Source organism: Capsicum annuum, chromosome 12, assembly GCF_002878395.1.
Source record: "Capsicum annuum cultivar UCD-10X-F1 chromosome 12, UCD10Xv1.1, whole genome shotgun sequence".
NCBI classification, from domain to species: Eukaryota; Viridiplantae; Streptophyta; class Magnoliopsida; order Solanales; family Solanaceae; genus Capsicum; species Capsicum annuum.
Window position 1 is genome coordinate 203615086 of NC_061122.1, and position 19515 is coordinate 203634600.

Sequence of the window (19515 nt, forward strand, 5' to 3'; positions counted from 1 at the left end):
ATACGAAAAGAACCATCCTTCTTGCGCATGAACAACACGAAAGCACCTCATGGAGACACACTAGGATGGATAAAACCTTTATCTAAGAGGTCATTCAATTATTCCTTAAGCTCTTTTAGCTCCGCCTGAGCCATTCTATAAGGAGGAATAGAAATCAGACGAGTGTCCGAAACAAGATCAATCCCAAAATCAATTTTCCTATCGGCAGAAACATCGAAAAGATCATTGAGAAATACCTCGGGAAACTCATTAACCACGGGAATGGATTCTAGAGAAGGCTTTTTGAGTTAGAATCTTTAACCCGGACCAAATGATACAAAAACCCCATTGAAATCAACTTTTAGGCCTTTAGATAAGAAATGAACCTTCCCTAAGGCACTAGGGAACCACCTTCTTATACAATGACCGGCTTATTAAGGAATTTAAACATGACCTTACGGGTCCGACAATCTAAGGAAACATAGTAAGAGTACAACTAATCCATCCCCAGAATGACATCAAAATCAACCATGTCCAAATTTATCAAGTCTACAAGAGTATCTCTACCACTAACTGATATCACACACCCTTTATAGACCCTTCTAACAATCACAGGGTCTCCGACCGGGGTAGAAACAAAAAAAGGAATTGACAGACTCTTGGGACCACAATCAAGATGCACAGCGACATACGGGGTCACATAAGAAAGAATAGACCCTGGATCAAGCAAATAATATATATCATAAGAGAAAAGTCTCAACATACCTGTTTTTCAAAAATATGACCTTTTAGAGTTGCCACTTAATTTATTTAGAAAAATTAAGAAAACCTTTATAAATTACTCAAATGATTCAAAACAGAAAAAATTATTTATGTTTCGAAATTCTAGGTAAGCGGTTCTTATTAACATTTTAGGAAGGTTTTTAAGGAACCTAAAATGTCCGCTAACTTGCGGTTAACTGGACTGTTTGAAAATAATTTTTTGACTAACTTTTAAAAGAAAAGTTGCTTTTTGAAAAAAGGAAAGTGAAAGCAAACTTGTTTTAAAAATTAGTTTGATGACTTAATAGGGAGTTTAACTAAGTCTAAGCAAATAAAATGACAAATAAGCACAGAAAGGGGAAAGGAGAGAAATAGAAGACTTAGGTTAGTAAGCCCAAATCCATTACTTCTATCCTAATCTAATTATTGGGCTTTCGACCCATCTTCACCTGTCCTAATCTAAATATTAGGCTTTGGCTCATAATTTTCTCTACCTGTATTAGTTTACAACTTTGGCTTCAAGGCCCAAATGAATAAATAAATAAATAAATAAATAAGACAACAATAAATAAATAAATAAATAAATGAGACTTTTCAAGTCTCTTAGCCGCTTATAAGATGAGACTTTAACCCATTTTCCTTCTTTCAATTTTTCGTATCCATATGCCATGAGATTGTCTTTTAGGGGGCTTCGAAATTAACTCAGGAATAATGGGCCTCAATGGCCCATATCGATAATGCAAAACGGAAAGAGCCCATTTAAGACCCAAATGTATTCACTTGCAAAGAAAAGAAAAAGGAATTAATATATGTGCAAAATTTCTGGGATTAACAAGTTATATGATTCCTACTACTTTCAAACATACTCATGCACAAGAAAATGCGAAAATGGTTCCGAGCAAATAAAACAAACAATTTATCTTTTTAATGACACGAAAGATCCCGAAAAGTATGCTAAAAAGAGATTATATAAAGCAATCGTAAAGGGGTGGATCAATCAGCAAGAGAAAACTACGAGGAATGAAGGATGAAATCGTTTAAGTAAACAAACTATTTGTTCTAAAAGAAATCATTCTCCTGAAGCATAATCATGCTAAAATGGGCAACAAACTACACTTTACGACAACAATAAAAAACACAAAACATAATTGTATATAAAACAGTATAATATGCAAAATAAACTAGGGAAAAAGCATCGTTTCCACCCCAAACTATACCCGAAAAGTCAAAGCCACACCTAAACTATACTAGTGACCTATTACACACCTAAACTATAAAAACGTGAAACTATTTACACCTTGTCAGGCTACCACCACTTGCATGTGATGTAGTGTTTTACACGGGTTGCCACGTCAGCACCACGTCAGTAAGAAGTATCACTTTTTTATAGTTAAGGTGTGTAATAGGTCACTTATATAGTTTAGGTGTGGATTTGACTTTTCGACTATAGTTTGGGGTGGAAAGGATGCCTTTTCCCTTAATGTTTTTAGCCGTTTACTTTTGTTATTTAATAGGTTGGACGCGCCTCTAAAATAAGTGTAACACATGCGCCTTAGAATGGGGGTCGCAGGGAGGTAATAATATCACTTTTTTATAGTTAAGGTGTGTAATAGGTCACTAGTATAGTTTAGGTGTGTCTTAGACTTTTTGGGTATAGTTTAAGGTGGAAAAGATGCCTTTTCCCAATAAACTAACACCGCTAACCAGAAGATAATACTACCGCCATAGGATAATACTAAAAACTAACTCTCCAAAATCATAGACATCTCTCAACCCCATGAACAAGAAACTTCAGAAATAAATAAAGAACGCTCGTCACTTCAATTTAAAAATATATTCACCATATTACAACATACAACAACAAAAATCCCAAAAGAAAAAACTTTCTTCAAAACTAAATCAAAATCATACAACAACAACAACAACAAAAAAACCAGTGTGTTCCCACAAAGTGGGGTCTGGGGAGGGTAAGATGTACGTAGTCCATGCCGCTACCTCCGAAGAAGTAGAAAAGTTATTTTCGATAGACCTACGGCTCAAGATAAAGAATAGGCAACAAGGAGATTGATTATATAACAGAAAAGGCGTAAGGAATAATAAAAAGTAAATCAGAGCAATACGAAAATACGAAAGATACGACAACAAGAAAAAAACAGATAACAGCTAAGAAAATATGAAAGAGACACCCACGTATAAGTGACACATACTCGATGCCATAGACACCTATAGACACAGAACTAAGGTTACTAACCCGGCTACACAAGATCTCTCCTGGTGGCTTGCTATAATCCACACCCTCCCGCTAGTCTTCTACCCTTATCCACGACCTCCACACCTTCTTATCTATGGTCATGTTCTCAGTAAACTGCATCTGCTCCATGTCATGTCTGATCACCTCTCTCCAGTATTTCTTCGGCCTACCTCTACTCCTCCTAAAGTCATCCAATGCTAGTCTCTCACACTTACGCACTGGGTATCTGCGTCCGTCCTCATCATATGTCCAAACCATCCCAGCCTTTCTTTCCGTATCTTATCCTCGACCGACGCCACTCCCATCTTCTCCCAGATAATCTCATTCCTAATCCTCTTCCCTCTAGTAAGCCCACACATCTAACGCAACATCCTTATTTCTATAACCCTCACTTTTTTTATGTAGAAGTGCTTGACTGGCTAACACTCCGCGCCATACAACATGGTCGAACGGACTACCACTTTATAGAATTTGCCTTTAAGCTTAAGGGGCACTTTCTTATCACACAGCACCCCCGAGGCAAGCCTCCACTTCATCTAACCTGCTCCAATACGATTGGTGACATCCACACCAATCTCACCATTCCCCTAGATCATACTTAAAACTATCCCTCTTACAAACATCTTGGGAGTCCAACCTCACTACCACATCATCCTCCTGCCTTAAGTCACTAAACTTGTATTCCAAATACTCCGTCTTGGACCTACTCAACCTGAACCCCTTCGACTCAAGGGTTTTCCTCCAAACCTCTAATTTGTCATTCACGCCCCTCCGCATCTCATCAATCAACACTACATCATCCGCAAATAGCATACACCAAGGCACCTCACCTTGAATACTCCACGTCAACACGTCCATCACCATCGCAAATAGGAACGGACTAAGAGTCGATCCCTGATGCAACCCTGTCTTGATTGGAAAATGGTCTAAGTCTTCTCCTGCCGTCCTCACCCTGGTCTTCCCTCTACCGTACATGTCCTTAATAACTCTAGTGTACGCCACCGGGACCCCTCTCACCTCCAAACACCTCTGAAGAACCTCCCTCAGAACTTTATCATACGCCTTTTCTAGGTCGATGAACACCAAGTGTAAGTCCCTCTTCCTTTCTCTATATTGCTCCACCAATCTCCTCACCAAATGGATTGCCTCTGTCGTTGAACGACCAGGCATAAATCCAACTGATTCTCCAAAATAGACACAACCCTTCTCAATCTCCATTCAAGCACTCTCTCCCAAATCTTCATAGTGTGACTCAATAGCTTAATACCCATGTAGTTGTTGCAACTTTGAATGTCACCCTTGTTTTTATAAAGCGAAATCATCGTACTCCATCTCTAAGCCTTAGACATTCTCGCAGTCTTGAAAATACCGTTAAATAAATCCGTCAACCACCTAAGCCTTGCTCCGCCCGCATACTTCCAAAAATCCACAGGAATCTCGTTCGGCCCCGTCGCCCTACCCCTCCGCATCTTACGAATATCCTCTTTCACCTTCTCTACCTTAAAACGCCTGCAGTAGCTGAAATCACGGCTCTCCTCCAAATGCTCCAGCTCCCCTAGCTCAATGCCTCTGTCCTCTTCCTCGTTCAAAAGTCTATGAAAGTAGTCCTGTCATCTCTTCTTAATGTGAGCCTCCTCTACCAGAACATTATCATCCTCCCCCTTAATGTACTTCACTTGATCTAGGTCACGACCCTTCCGCTCTCTAACTTTTGTAAGCCTATACAACCTCTTATCCCCTCTTTTCTCCTATAACCTAGCATCCAAATGCTCAAACGCTCAAACGCTGCTGAATTAGCAGCCGTAACTGCCAACTTAGCCTCCTTCCTAGCTACCTTGTACACCTCCCTATTCACCCACTTCTCTTCTTCATCTTTACTCTCAATCAACTCATTCAAGAATATTTTCACACTCTCAAAGCTACTTTACTTCAATTTACAAAAATAAAATGAAATAAAAATATTCACCAAATTACAACATGAAACAACAAAAAACCCCTAAAAGAAAAACAAAAACTTTCTTCATAACCAAATCAAAATCATGTAAAATATGAAATTCAAGAATATTTTCCAGCACCTAAATTCGACTCCAAAATAAAATTAAAAATAGAAATTTTCAAACAACAAACTACACTTTATAAGAAAGAGACATATCAGTCGCACAATGTCAAACATATTTAAATCATATGAATAATACTACTAAAAAATGATAGAAGCAAAGGGCTAATCAGGCAAAGCTAACACCGAAACCGCAAACATATCTTCATAAAATCACGGCAGCAAAGAAAAAAAATCAACAACGATGAACTTTATCTAAAAAGATCCTACGCCTTTCAAGGCTTCTACAGCTACTCCCAGTAGGCATAAGAGAATTGAATTACTACTACTACTACTTCAAAAGCGAAACAAGGCAAAATGATGAGAAAGAAAATAAAGCATTGAGAAGTTTACCTCTTTCGAGGCATTAAAATGGGACTCGAATATCGTCGAAATCTCTCCGTCACCACCGAAAAGCTTCATTGTGACTTCGAGGACTTCGAGTAGTCATTGACTTTTTACGAAAAATATTTTTACTAAAAAAATCTATTTTTGCCTCAAAAGTTTTTCATCTCGAAGACTTGGTATATTTTAGCTCAACAATGAGCTTATATAGAAGGGAAATTTGGGTTCATCCTCTTCTTCTACCGATGTGGGACAAAGGGAAATAGGGGTAATTTAGGGATTTTGAAAGAAAATAAGGCTGAGCTGTAGAAATCAGTATAAGTTCATACCAGATTAGAGAGAGAAAATGGCCAAATAATTGAAAATCGCCACGTCGTGAGTTCTAGAATTTTTGTCGAAACAGGTCCAAGTCGAGTCAGTCTTCACGATTGGAAGGCTGTACGTTGAAGCTGTTGAAATTATCATTAACGTTGGAATCATGTACGGGTCGGTGATTGTTGTGGTTTGAAGGAATTTCTGGTGTTGTCGTTTGTTGCTGTTGTTTGTCGATGATGCTGCTGATGCTTATTTTGGGTTGGTGTTTCTTAGGGCTATTTAGAAAATAACCCCAATTAGACTAAGGGTTATTCAAAAAAAATTTCAATTTAGAATTTAGCCTATTCTATTTAAATTTTGATCAAATTAAAAGTTAATTGACAAATTACATCGCAATTGTGGTCAATTTAGTTTTAATTATGATCAAATTTAATAGATTGATTAAATTAAATTGAAATTCGAAAAGAATTAATTCCTCCTCTAATCCCGGACTTCTTGATTTAATAAAAATTCAGCAAATATTTTTCAAATAAATTATTTTCAAGAATAAATTACACTTAAACCAAGATTTTAATCAGTTGAATTTATTTTCAAGATAAGCCTTGATTAAAATATGATATTTTACAAAAGCAAATATTTAAATAACAAAATTATATAATCTTGTATAATTGAATACGATAATATATAATTTTCTATTAAAATGATAAAATTACCCAGATAAATACTTTGAAAAATCTTTTATTCGGATAAAATAAATGTTGTAATTTTATTTAAAATTGAAGAAACTCAAAATTAAACTTAGTTGTGGAGGCCACAAATTAGGTGTCAACAACACCCCTGAAAACATCGGGAGATGCCTCAGAATCCTGGCGAGTAGCAAGTGCATACAAGCGGTTTCGTTTAGTATCGGTGCCAGAAGTAGAAGCAGAGACAGACATAGCACCCTTCGATGTGAGAGTAGAGGGTGGCCCAAGAAGCTGCTAGAGTGGGGCACTCATGCTGTATGTGCCCAATCTGACCATAATGGAAACATCTGTTTCTCCCCTTCTCATACTGACCGCGATGACTCTGACCACAGAATCTGCAAGGAGGGCGGGGTGGAACCGACTAGGCACCACTAGCATGGACCCACCACCAAACTGAGATCGACAATTACCCAAAAACTTTGGGTAAGGAGAGCAAACACTAGCCGAGAAGAAAGAACTCGAACTCCCCCACTTCTTTCGTGGCCACTTGCCACTATTACCATCACTATGCTTAGAAGGCCTAAATTTCCTTCCTTAACTCTCACTAAGCTCAATTTGCTTCTTTTTCTCTTCTTTCACTTGTTGAATACACACAAGCAACCTAGAAATATCCATGTTTTCAATCAACAAGGCCGCCTTGCTCTCAAGGACTAGCTCACGGGACAATCCCGAGACAAACTTATGCATTCCAGCCCTCATGCTAGAAACCATCTTGGGAACATACCTTGACAATTGATGGAATTTCAAGGCATACTCTTGAATGGAAATCCTCCCCTGCGTCAAGCTCACAAACTCTTTCGCCTTAGCCTTCCTTAACTCTTGAGGAAAAGAAGCGGTCTAAGAAAGCCTTGGAGAAATTCTCCCACATGGCGGGATTAGCATTTACACTATAGAAAACTCCCACCTTTTGTACCATTGGTACGCTATATCTTTCAATTGGTTGGAAGCAAACTCAATGACCTCAATCTCCGAAATATGCATGATTCGAAAGATATTCCCCATTTCATCAATGAAGCCTTGAGGATCTTCCTCAACCTTCGTACCATAGAACATAAGAGGGCTCAACCTCATAAATTTTCCAATTATCGTGGCCTTAGAAAAAATGGTAACCGGAGTACCACGCTCTGATTGAAAGGCTAACAATTAGTCAAGAGGTTAATATAACAATGAAACTCGACATTAGTAGCAGCCCTCTAAGGTGATGGAATAGAAGGGTCACTCTTATAGTTGGGATTGGTGGGGACAGGTGGAACCCCACGAAGATGGTCGAATGCCACATCTCTAGACTGGGTCCAAACACCAAAAGTTGGACGAGCTTCGTCCATAAGGCCCTCAGAAGGGTTTGCCTAAGTCTCAGATCTCCTTAGAGGCATGATCTGACAGATAGCAAATAAAAATCGGAGCAATCCAAGAGCTTAGACTCTATAGCTTGAGATTGAAACACAAGAAAAGAAAACATTTCCTAAAATGTCTCATAGCTCCTCTTTTATAAGTGTGGCATGCTTCACACCCATAAAAGAGACTCTACTCGACATGGTATTATGGACACCTAACTGACCATGAACCTAGGCTCTGATAACAACTTGGCACGCCCCGAAACCGGGCCATGTCATATGGGCACCTCAAGCCCACATGGGCCAGAGATCGCCCGATAACCATCACTATCATCACATCAAACACAGGGGTCGGGTAAATCCCGACTGCATAATAAGATAGAAAAAATAATACTAGAAGTCGTAACTTAACAATGTCTAACTATTTCATAAATATCAACACACTAGCCAATATACCCAAGTCCACAGTCATCCACAATACCTCTATACAGACCAAAGTTTAGAAATGTATATGTCGGGATAAGCCCCCGACAATAGCTAAATCAATTCAAAATAAAACTAAGTCTAAAGATAGGAGACCAAGAATGAATGTCTTTCGAAATAAGCAAGCTCACCACTCCAAAGTCAATGCATGAACCGCTTCGTTCACCTAATCACTGCACAGAAAGAGAAGATGATGCTTTGGCCCCTATGTCGTATGGGGACATAGCGTTCGGAGATGGTTAGCGGTTGGAACACTGGTATGTAACCCAAGGATAAGGATGAAGTAGCATCATTATTCAACAACATGCCAATTTATCATATTCATACACTCTATTTTTACATATAGGTATATCACATGCTAACCAAGAAATCAAGGCTTAACAACATTCTTGAACATTCATTCATTAGACATGAAATGGAGGACTCCAACCTTCCACAGATAGATTCGACAATTCTATTTAGGCATAGCACTTTAACCACAATCACATACCATTAGACAAAAGGCTTTAACCATGGAGAAGAAGAAGGAAGAAATTACTCCATACTAATGAGTAATGAGATTTCAATACTATTGTCTTCTTCAAATCCTCCATTAAAGCTCCATTAATGGAGTTTTATGATTCAAGTAAATGGTGTTGAAGCCGGAAAATAAATTTAATCACAAAAAGAAAACTTGATTTCACAACTTTTAAATAAATTAAGAAGATATTAAAGTCTTGATTCATAAAGGAGTATTTTTTTTCCTAAAATTTTCTAGCTTCAATGGAGAATTGGGGAAAAAAAAAGAGAAAAAGAGAGTAACGGCTGTTAATGGAGAATTGGGGAAGAAGAAATGAAGATTGATTAATGGAGAATTGAAGAAGAAGAAATGAAGATTGATTAATTGATAAATAAAATCAAAAGGAAAATTTTATTAAAAAAAATAAAAAAATTAAATTAAACGTATTTACACATGGCAGCACCTGATTGGTGCGTGTATTGCACTCTCTTTGGTGTGACTGAAATTCAGCAAAAAATGATGTATTTGCAAAGGAATAAAGAAGAATCGTAGGGTAATAGGTCGAATTCAAAGTTTAAGTGTCTTTTTAAAAATCTCGGCCAACATCAGGGGGGTAATATGTATTTACTCTTTATTTTATTTTAAACCATATACATAACTGAGTTATATATATGTTTGACCTAGACAATGCTGGGTTCTTTTACTCCGACTCATATAGCTAATAGAGTTATGTATATGTATGTCATACAAAATGTTGAGTTGTTTTATTTTAACCCATATAAAATATGGCATACGTATACATAACAAAGTTATGCATATGTATGTCATACAAATTGTTAGAGTTATTTTATTGGGTAAAGGACACGGGGTGGCCATTTTTAAAAAAAATGGACACAATTTAAAAAAGTGGACAAATATAACCTGTTGGCTAAATTTAATTCCTTTTTTAGCCATTTGGCCCAATTGGGCACATGCAGTCTCTATACTCTATTGATACACTTTTATAACATATTGATACACTTTTATAATATATTGATACACTTTTTATAAAAGAGAAAGGAAATTTTATGCAAGTACATGCAATCTCTATACTCAATTGATACGATTTTATATCGCATTAATACACTTTTATACTACATCGATACACTTGCAGTGTCCAGATACTCAATTGATACTCTCTTATACTAAATTGATACATTTTTAGAATGCATGTAGAAACTATATAGAGTTGTATAAAATATGTATCTAAATAATAATTGTAGTTAAAAATTGTATAGAATGTGTATATCTATTTTCTTTTTGACGTTTGACTTGTTTTATTTATAGTTCCTCTTTTGGACTTGCAATAATATCGGGGGTTGATTTTTGAATTTGGAAAATTGCAGTTGAATTATTGAAAAAAGTTGGAGTTAGGTTTTCCATTTTGTGTTTGAGTTGCATTATCTGCTCCTCAAAATCCTATGTATTTGTTTTGATAAAATAAAGTTTCTTATAGTAATTTCAGATAGCTTTTTTGATAGTCAATGTCATCATTCCATAAATATACATAATGCATGTTCCAACGTACAACAATTGTAGTTATGTTAATTTCAAAAAAGAAATAGATTTAAAAAAAAAATTAAAAAAGTTGCAAAAAAAAAAGTATAAAAACAATGAAAAAACACAAAAAAGCAGCGTTTTTTTTTTTTTTAAAAGGGAAAAATATGAAGTAATTGACATGCAAAATAATCAATGGCTATAAAATAAAATTAGTTTAGTAGCTGATTAGAGAGAATTAAACTGTAATGGCTATTTAGTTGGAATTAGTTTTAGTGACATTTTTATCATTTCTCCTATTTTATTTTAACCCATATAAAATATGACACACGTATGCATGTTTTGTGGTATTATTGTTGTCATGGCTTACGAATGCATGTTTTGTGGCATTTATTTTTGTTGTTACGTAGTAACTTTAAATGGTGGGTGTTAGTTGTTACTTTGAAGAAGTCAGCGAAGAAGGGAAAATGGGGATTATACAGTGTCTGAACTTGGTAATATTAGAGCAAGTGCAATGTTATTCCCTTGTTTCTTGAATTTGGAGGGTCACAACTGGGGTCGCAAAATGGATAAATTATATGGTTATTCGTCTGTTTTAGCCATGTTAAATGAGTTGGGTATCCAACTCATTTAATAGTGGGTCAAATATGGGTCAATCTATTTTATCCATTCTAAAATATGAATAACCCATGGGTGGATTCCATCAATTATATTCTCCTTAAAGTATGACATGTGTGAAAATGTAGCAATGTCTAAAGTATACTTATTGTGTGTTTGGAATGAAGAAAAAAATTCAAAAATATGTTTTTCAAAAAAAAAAAAAAAAAAATTTTCTGTTTTTTCAATTTTTATTTTCATCACTTCTTTTTTAAAAAAATTAAACTTCTTTTTTTAAAAAAAAATTAAAATATGACATGTGTGAAGATGTAACAATGTCTAAAGTATACTTATTAAGGGTGTGTTTGGAATGAAGAAAATTTTTTCCAAAAATATTTTTTTTAAAAAAAATAGAAAATATTTTCCATTTTTAAAATTTTTATTTTCATAACTTTTTTTAAAAAAAAATTGAACTTCTATTTTTAAAAAATTGATTTTTCATTTAAATTATTTGAACCACCCTTTTCTCTTTTTTTTTTTTTTTTCTTTTTTCTTACTTTTTTTTTCTATTTTTTTTTCTTTTTTCCTTTTACGTTTCTTTCTTTTCGCTTTTATTCTCTCTTCTATCTTTAATTTCTATTTTGCTTTTTTCTTCTTTTTTTCCCTTTTTAATTGTTCTTTCTCATTTTTCTTTTTCTCCCCCCACCCCCCTCCCCTTTTGTTTTTCTAATTTAATTTTTTTCTATTTTTATTTTTTTGTTTCTTTCTTTCGCTTTTTTCTCTCTCTATTCTATATCTAACTTCTATTCCTCTTTATTCTTTTATTTTTTTTATTTTTTTCTTTCTTCTTTTTTCTTTTCTAATTTTTGTTATATTTTTGAAAAATATTACTACGTTGAGCACAAAAAATATCACAATCGCTTATTTTATTTTTATATGCACCATCATTTATATTTTTATATTCATTGATACAATTGTGTTTGTATTTTATAGTTTGCACTTGTATGAATATTTTTATTTTATAATTCACACTATTATTTATATTTTTATATTTATTGATATAATTGTATTTGTATTTTTATTTTATAGTTCATGCTAACATTTATATTTTTTTATTTTTATTGATATAATTGTATCAAATATGATACATGTTTATACAGCTTGAACTATACAAATACAAATGATACTTGTTTATATGCAAATACAACTGGTAAAGTTGACATACAAATACTAATGATACATTTGTAAAATGTTGCGTGCATATTTGTATATTTTAGGCTCAAACAAATACACTAAATTCATACACTTATTTGTGTACAAATACAAATAATAAGTTATAAATATTTATATTTAAACTATTCAAATACAAATAATAAATTTATTTGAAGTATATAGTATGATACAAATAAATATAAAATACAACAACAAAAAAATGAGAGAAAAAAATGACAAAAAAGGAATAAATGAACAAAGCAGAATGAAAAATAAAATACAAAAAAAGGGAAAAAATGACGAAAAAAAAAATGTAACAAAATGAAGAAAATAAAGAAAAAACAAAAAATGCAAAAAAAATGGAAAAGAAAAAAATGAGACCGAAAAAGAAAAAAAGAAAAAATGAAAAAGAAAAAAAGAGAGAAAAAAAAGGAAAAGAACAAAAGAGAAGAAAAAATAGCTTGAAAAGGAAAAAAAAAGAGAAAAAGTGTAAGTTAAGGGAGAAATAAAAGAGAGAGATTATGGAGTATATTTAATTAGTAAGAGCATCTATGAATTGTAATTAATCGAAACTTAGGTTAAATTAAATAATTAAAAACTTATGTTTGCTAAGCCATATAATTTTTCTTGTAATATAAGAGTACTTTTATCTTTACATAATAAGAAGGAACGGATAATATGAATATTCATATTATCCATTGGGTTTATTCATTTTATTCATAATCAAATATGGATTCAGTTGGATATTTTATCCATTTTCACATGACCCACTTTTAATCCGTCCATATCCAATTCAACCCACACATTTGCCACCCTAGACTCACATCTGGTGATTGATCTCTATGGTGGCAGCCGGAGTTCAAAGATTGCCCTTACCTTTCTCTTTAATTAATTAGTTCTAACGTGATAAGCTCTAACGTGTGGTAACCATCAATTGGATATAACAGACAGACTTTGTACGACTTTAGACCTATAAGACGTGCCTGTGTCAACTGACTGATCCTTGAAAGGGTATTAATATTGCTAATCTTAAGCTTCATCTTATCCAATAGTAACTAACAATAGGTACTAATACTATTGTATCTGATTTTAATATTAATTTTCTAATATCAAGTTAATGCAAATCAGAGCATATAATGGGCATGTATAGTTATGTATATTTGACTTACTTATAAACAAATTATTTTGCACCTTCAATAATTAAGTTTGATTTTTGATTTAACTAATATTGATATACAATTTTTGTGATTACAGAGGATGAAATACCGAATAAAGAGAATTGCAATGTTCATCTTATTGATAAATTATGACGGAAAATAAAGTTTCAAAAATTTTTGAAAAGAAGAGATTCGAAAAATAAAGCTTCAATGATCAAAAGGAAAGATGTTTTTAATAGTGTTAATTGATTTATTGTTTCAAATTTTGAAAGTGAAAAGTTGTTACTTGGGATTCATTAATCACACTTTAACAAATAAGACCTCAATTGGAGGCTATAATAAAGGAGGAATATGTTTTTTTCCTTAAATATCGATAATATTGTTAGTTCATATACATTAATTATTAATGTATATCATCGTTAATTTATTATATGAATATCTAAAATTTGGGGGAGAGAAATTTAAATGTAAAAAAGGGAGATAGGATAATTTGGTAGCAAACTAGTGGATTGATGTTATTTATCCTAAATTTAATATGTTGAAAAATATATTAGGTAGTGAATCGGATGTAATGCCAAGAACAAAATAGTCAAAAACAGATATATCCATTAATTTAATAAATTAGACAAGTATCATTAAACATCTAAAAATAAAAAATTGAATAAGTAAAGATGAACACAGGCGGTAATAGTTATATTGAAAAATTAACTACCACTACTTGTACATAAAAAGTTGGTTATCCATTGACCTAAAAAGGTTAAAATAATGTATCTTATTCTAATTTATGACTGGTCGTTTGGTAGAGTGTATAAGAATAATGCAAAATATGGTGTGTTAGTAATATTTGTATTAGTTATGCTTGTGTTAGCTATGCTTGCATTAGTTATGCTTGTATTTTTCTTATGCAGTGTTTGATTTAATGTATTAAAAATAACATGAATTAAATTATTTCTAAAAAAAAAAAAAATTACAAAAATAACCTCCATATATATGTTGGAAAGGATTTTGGAAAATTTTTTGAGGTATAATAATGTCTTTAATTATGTTAATGCATGCATTGGATCCATTGCATTGTTAATACCATGGATTTTGAGGTATTAGTAATATACACCTCAATACACAATAGAGTATATAATTAACGCAGACATTAGTTATACATAGGGTGAAAAAATATACCAAACAAGGTATTCGTAGTACACATTAAGCTAATGCATGCATTAACTTTTCAATACAGTCTAACAAACGACCTTAATCTCTTATGGTGAAACCTTATTTAGTTAACTTATGTAAATGGGTAATATTTGTTTAATTTATAAAACTAACGGATAATTTACATATTACTATCCATTTTATCCTTAATATTGAATATGATTCATTATTTGATGCATTTCTCAAAGCACTAAATTGATTATATTTAAAGAATAATATAATAAAATTATTCTTATCATTTACTGTTTCTTAATCCTTTGCCAATAAAAAAGTGGACACATAAACACTGACGGGATAAATAATATGGAGATACGAAGAAACAAATGACAAACCTTAGCACTGAGGGAGTAAATAACCATTTGGTCAGCGGTCATCCTTCAACAGTAGTAGTTACATTAGCCATATACACTGAAGTCCAGCTACTATCTTCATGAGTTGTTTTGATCTTCTCTTTGAGAGTATTTTGATGTTGGCATGGTTCTCTACTAAGTTCACTTCTCTGTGAGTCATCGCTAACAGCCGAGAAATCTCAGCCCCTGATGACTCACATGAACAACTTGAGAGTTGTTGGATGGAGAAGAAATCACGAAAAAGTGGTGATGCCGATCTATCGCCTTTTTTGGGCGAGAAATTGATGTGTTTTGAGCTTGTAGCATTCGGAGATGATGCTCTAGCTCTTTTACAAAGTTGATGGTTCGTCCAATTATTGATGCTTGGTTCGCCTGAAAGTAGAGTATTCCTTTAATTAACAACTAGGTGAAGGAAGACATGCAAGTTCAGTCTCATAATCCCCCTTTTTCATAATACTTCTGAGACTATGGAGTGTCTCATAGATTGCAGTTGTCTTGGTGGAGGATGAATCACTTGAGAAGAAAACCTCAAGTTCATTTTTTACCTCTATCCAACTACATCCAGGGTTCTTCTTCAACCCCTTCTGCCTCATCAGAGCCCTTAAACTTGCTGCTTCTTCCCTCATCCCAGCTTCCACATAGAGATTTAAAAGTTGAACGTAATTACTGCCTCTGTTTGGTTCCATCTTCAGAAGTTTATTTCCAGCTATTTCTCCAAGCTCCACGTTTTGATGGACCCGACAGGCTGACAAAAGACATAGCCACACCCCCCGGTCAGGTTCCACTTCCAAATTCTGTATGAAATTGTAAGCATAATCCAAGCGTCCAGCACGACCTAGAAGGTCAACCACATTTATGTAGTGGTCCATTTGTGGTTTGATTCCATACTCTTCCATTAAGTAAAATAATTTGAGGCCTTCGTCAACTAGACCAGCATGGTTGCAAGAGGAAATCAAGGAAAGGAAAGTTACAGCATCAGGCATCACTCCAGATTTCCTCATTTCATTGAACAAGTTGATAGCTTTCACACACTCACTGTGAGATCCATACCCTGCAATCATCGTATTCCATGTTACTAAGTTCCTTTTGGACATGTACTTGAATATACGCTCGGCATACTTTAAGCATCCACTTTTTACGTACATATCAACAAGAGCATTTTCTACTTGGCTGTCTTCAAGAACATGATGCCTTATTTGGTAACAATGAATTGCCTTTCCTTTAATGAGTATAGCTAAGGATGAAACAGCAGCGAGGGCACTAGTAAGTGTAACAGCATCTGGATAAAATCCTTGTTCCACAAGTTGAGGAAGAAGCTTTAAAGAGAGCTCTGGTAAGTCATTTTTCGAATAACAAGAGATTAGAGAATTCCAAACTACCAAATTCTTATAAGGAACACCCGAAAAAATCTTTTCAGCCATTTCTGGCTGGCCACAATTAGAATACATATCTAGAAGGGAGCTGCTCACTGAACTATCTAATTCTTCCCCCCTCTTAATAGTGATTCCATGGACACTGCAACCCAAGTCTAAGCTTTCTAGTCCTGCACTAGCATTTATCACCATTGCGCTTATATCAGCATCTGGATTGACATTATGTGTCTCCATTTCCTTATATATTTCCAGTGCCAAATCGAATTTCTTATTTTGGCAGAGACCTGATATCATTGAGCCCCATGCAACCACATCCTTCTCCACCATTCTACTGAAAACTTCAAGAGCATCTTTTAGCATTCCATATTTTGAGTACATAGTCACTAGAGCACTTTGCAACGCGATGTTATTCTGTATTGGTTTCTTTATCAGTTCACCATGAATTACCCTACCTAAATCATAAGATTCGGTCATGCTGCATGATATAAGAATATTTGACAAGGTGAAAGAATCAGAAAGAACTCCTCTTAATCGCATCTCATTAAACACGCATAAAGCATCATCACCTCTGCCATTGCCAACATAAGCTGAAATCATAGAATTCCACACTTCAACTTCTTTATCTAATACAGAGTCAAAAGCCCTATCTGCATCTTCCAACAGACCAACCCTTGCATACATGGACAACACCGAAGTGCAGACATAAGGATCATTCTCAAAATCCATCTTGACAACATCCGAATGTACCTGCCTCCCGAAATCTATATCTTCAGCCTCAGAACAAGCTTTCAAAGTAATAGAATAAGTCGTCGACATAAGTTTACAGCCCTTATTCTTAGCCAATGAATAGAGTCTCATGCTGTTTCTCCATAATCTGTTCTCCGATAAGCCCCCAATCAATGCATTCCACACGACAATATTGTCCTTATCTTCTACACTCTCAAAAATGCACCAGGCATCTTTTGGCCTACCGCAACTTGAGTACATATCAATCAATGCTGTAACCACAAAAGGATCACGACCAAATGAGTTTCTAATGACATAACCATGAACTTCTTTTGTTTTCGATAACCCGATACGACCATTATTAAAGAATCTCAAAAGAATACTAAGAGAGTACTCATCAGACTTGACACCAAGCTCTTGCATTCTTCTAAAGAGACCCATACACTCCTCAGTAAGTCCATTTCTTATATACCCATCCAGCATAGCATTCCATATAGTTACATCTCGATTCAAATCTTCACATTGAGAAATAAAATCAAACAGTTGGAGTGCATTACAAAGTGAGCCACATTTAACGTACATGTTGATGAGTGAAGTGGTGATGAAAGGATCATAGTGAAGACCCTTTAGGATGATCGTGGCATGGACTATTTTACCAGTATCGTGAAGTTGATTTGGAAGAAAGGAGCAGGATTTAAGGAGAGGAGGAAAAGTGAATTTGGAGGTGTGTAGTGGAAAAAGAGGTTGTTTAGAGTAGGCTAATAAAGCTTCAAGATGGTTCCCTTGCTGGATAAAGCCTTTGATTTTGGAATTAACCAACTCAAGAGTGTTGATTGGATTCAGAGTGGAAAATTCACGGCATTTGAAGAAGAGGAAACGCATAGTATCTCATCCTCAAGTAGCAAATGGCACCCACAGGGAAGATAAGCTGACTTGAATTCAATGGGAAATTCGTAAAGCACATCTTGGAGTTAGATTTGAATTTTTATTCTAACCAGGTACAGGCGTGGACTTAAAAATACTAGTAACAAATAGGAATGAGCCAATTTAATTTGATTTTACAGTTCCGTTATTAGGTTTCCACTAGCGATGCGCGGAACTTTTATTTAAAAAAATATTAACTTATTCACTTTAAAATAATAAAATTATCAATTTTATTGTATCACACTAACATATTTATTAATTATAAAATATTAAGTAAAATTGCAACTAAACTTAACCGCTAATCATAATTGTAATTATTTTAAATATTTTGATATGAAAAGAGCAATATTAGGATTTTTATTAGGGGTACTCGACATTCTTAAGCCTCTAGACTTACCAGTGCATGTGGATAATAGCTAACAAGAATTGTAATTACTAATATCTTTAAGTATTTTATTTATACTTATTATTATATCGTCAATTAATTTAATTAAAATCCTTCAAACCACTCTTAAAATCACTTATCTCAACAAATCTCACATTCACCCCAACTTTTACCTCGCACCCCCCCCCCCCACCCTTTTTAATTACTTTTAATATATTTAGAATTATTTTCTTACCTCACCCACCCCTACCCCATAATAAAAAAAATTAAAATTTATTAAAATATATATATATATATTTCCCCCCACCCCACCCAACCCAAAAAAAAATCAATTATTTTGTTAAAAGAAAAAAATTAAAATTTTAACCATCACCCTGGCCCCAAAAAAAAACTTTACAGTTTTTATTTTATATTTTTCAGTTCTATTTAAAAAAAAAAAAACTATTTCCTACCTCACTCCCCACCTACATCCACGATCCCACTAGCCAAGCCCCCTATGCCACCTAGGTCCAATTTCCTATCCTTCCTTTCAATCATATTATTCATCACTCTATCTTTAATCATATTTTATTAATTGAGTTAATTCCTCGTATTATTATTAAACTATAGACAATATTCCATAAAAGTCATTTTTTAAGAAAAATATCATTGAACTATTACTTTATCTCTTATATTGTCATACTAACATTTTAATCTACTAAACTCACTTAATTAAGTTTATATGTAATAACAAATTCATTAAATTATACCACCCAAATACATAACAAAAAATGGATAAAATATAAAAGCAATGAAATCCACTAAAATGAAATGTATATTTTAAATAAATAAAAATTAGACATATTGAGATGTTTTAGAAAGAAAAAAACATGATAGGACCATTTAAAAGAAAAGTGGACACTCTCTACATTTCATATTACTTATATAATTTTCTTTTAACATGTTTCACTTATTGAGTCAAAATTTAAAGTTTATGAATTCTGAATTTTAATATTTTTAAAAATTAATGAGTCAATATTATTAATATGTATACATTCAATAAAATTTTAAAAAATATATATTAAATTATCTTATTTTATATTTTGTTTTTAATCATTTATTTAAGAACGACGGGAGTATTAACTAATCTTTTTGTCATATATTCTAAGCTATTTGTTAGTTTATAAGACTAAAATTAAATTAAATTATTTCTTGTCTTTCTATTAATTCTTTTGAAATTAATAAAGTTTCAAAAAAA

At 33.5% G+C, this 19515-nt stretch overlaps 1 protein-coding gene across 1 annotated transcript; it reads right to left on the reverse strand.

Annotated features, from left to right (window-relative positions):
• Nucleotides 1-8231: 8231 nt before the first annotated feature.
• LOC107851443 (pentatricopeptide repeat-containing protein At2g40720) lies at nucleotides 8232-18050 on the reverse strand. The gene is made up of 2 exons (XM_047400948.1): nucleotides 14853-18050; nucleotides 8232-8515 (listed from the first exon to the last, which is right to left on the reverse strand). The coding sequence occupies exon 1, from the start codon at nucleotides 17849-17851 to the stop codon at nucleotides 15266-15268; it is 2586 nt and encodes an 861-aa protein (XP_047256904.1). The 5' UTR covers nucleotides 17852-18050; the 3' UTR covers nucleotides 8232-8515; nucleotides 14853-15265.
• Nucleotides 18051-19515: the final 1465 nt, after the last annotated feature.

What these genes read in the sequence shown, in the direction of transcription:
- LOC107851443 (XM_047400948.1), bottom strand. Translation starts at nt 17,851, where the DNA reads ATGCGTTTCCTCTTCTTCAAATGCCGTGAATTTTCCACTCTGAATCCA.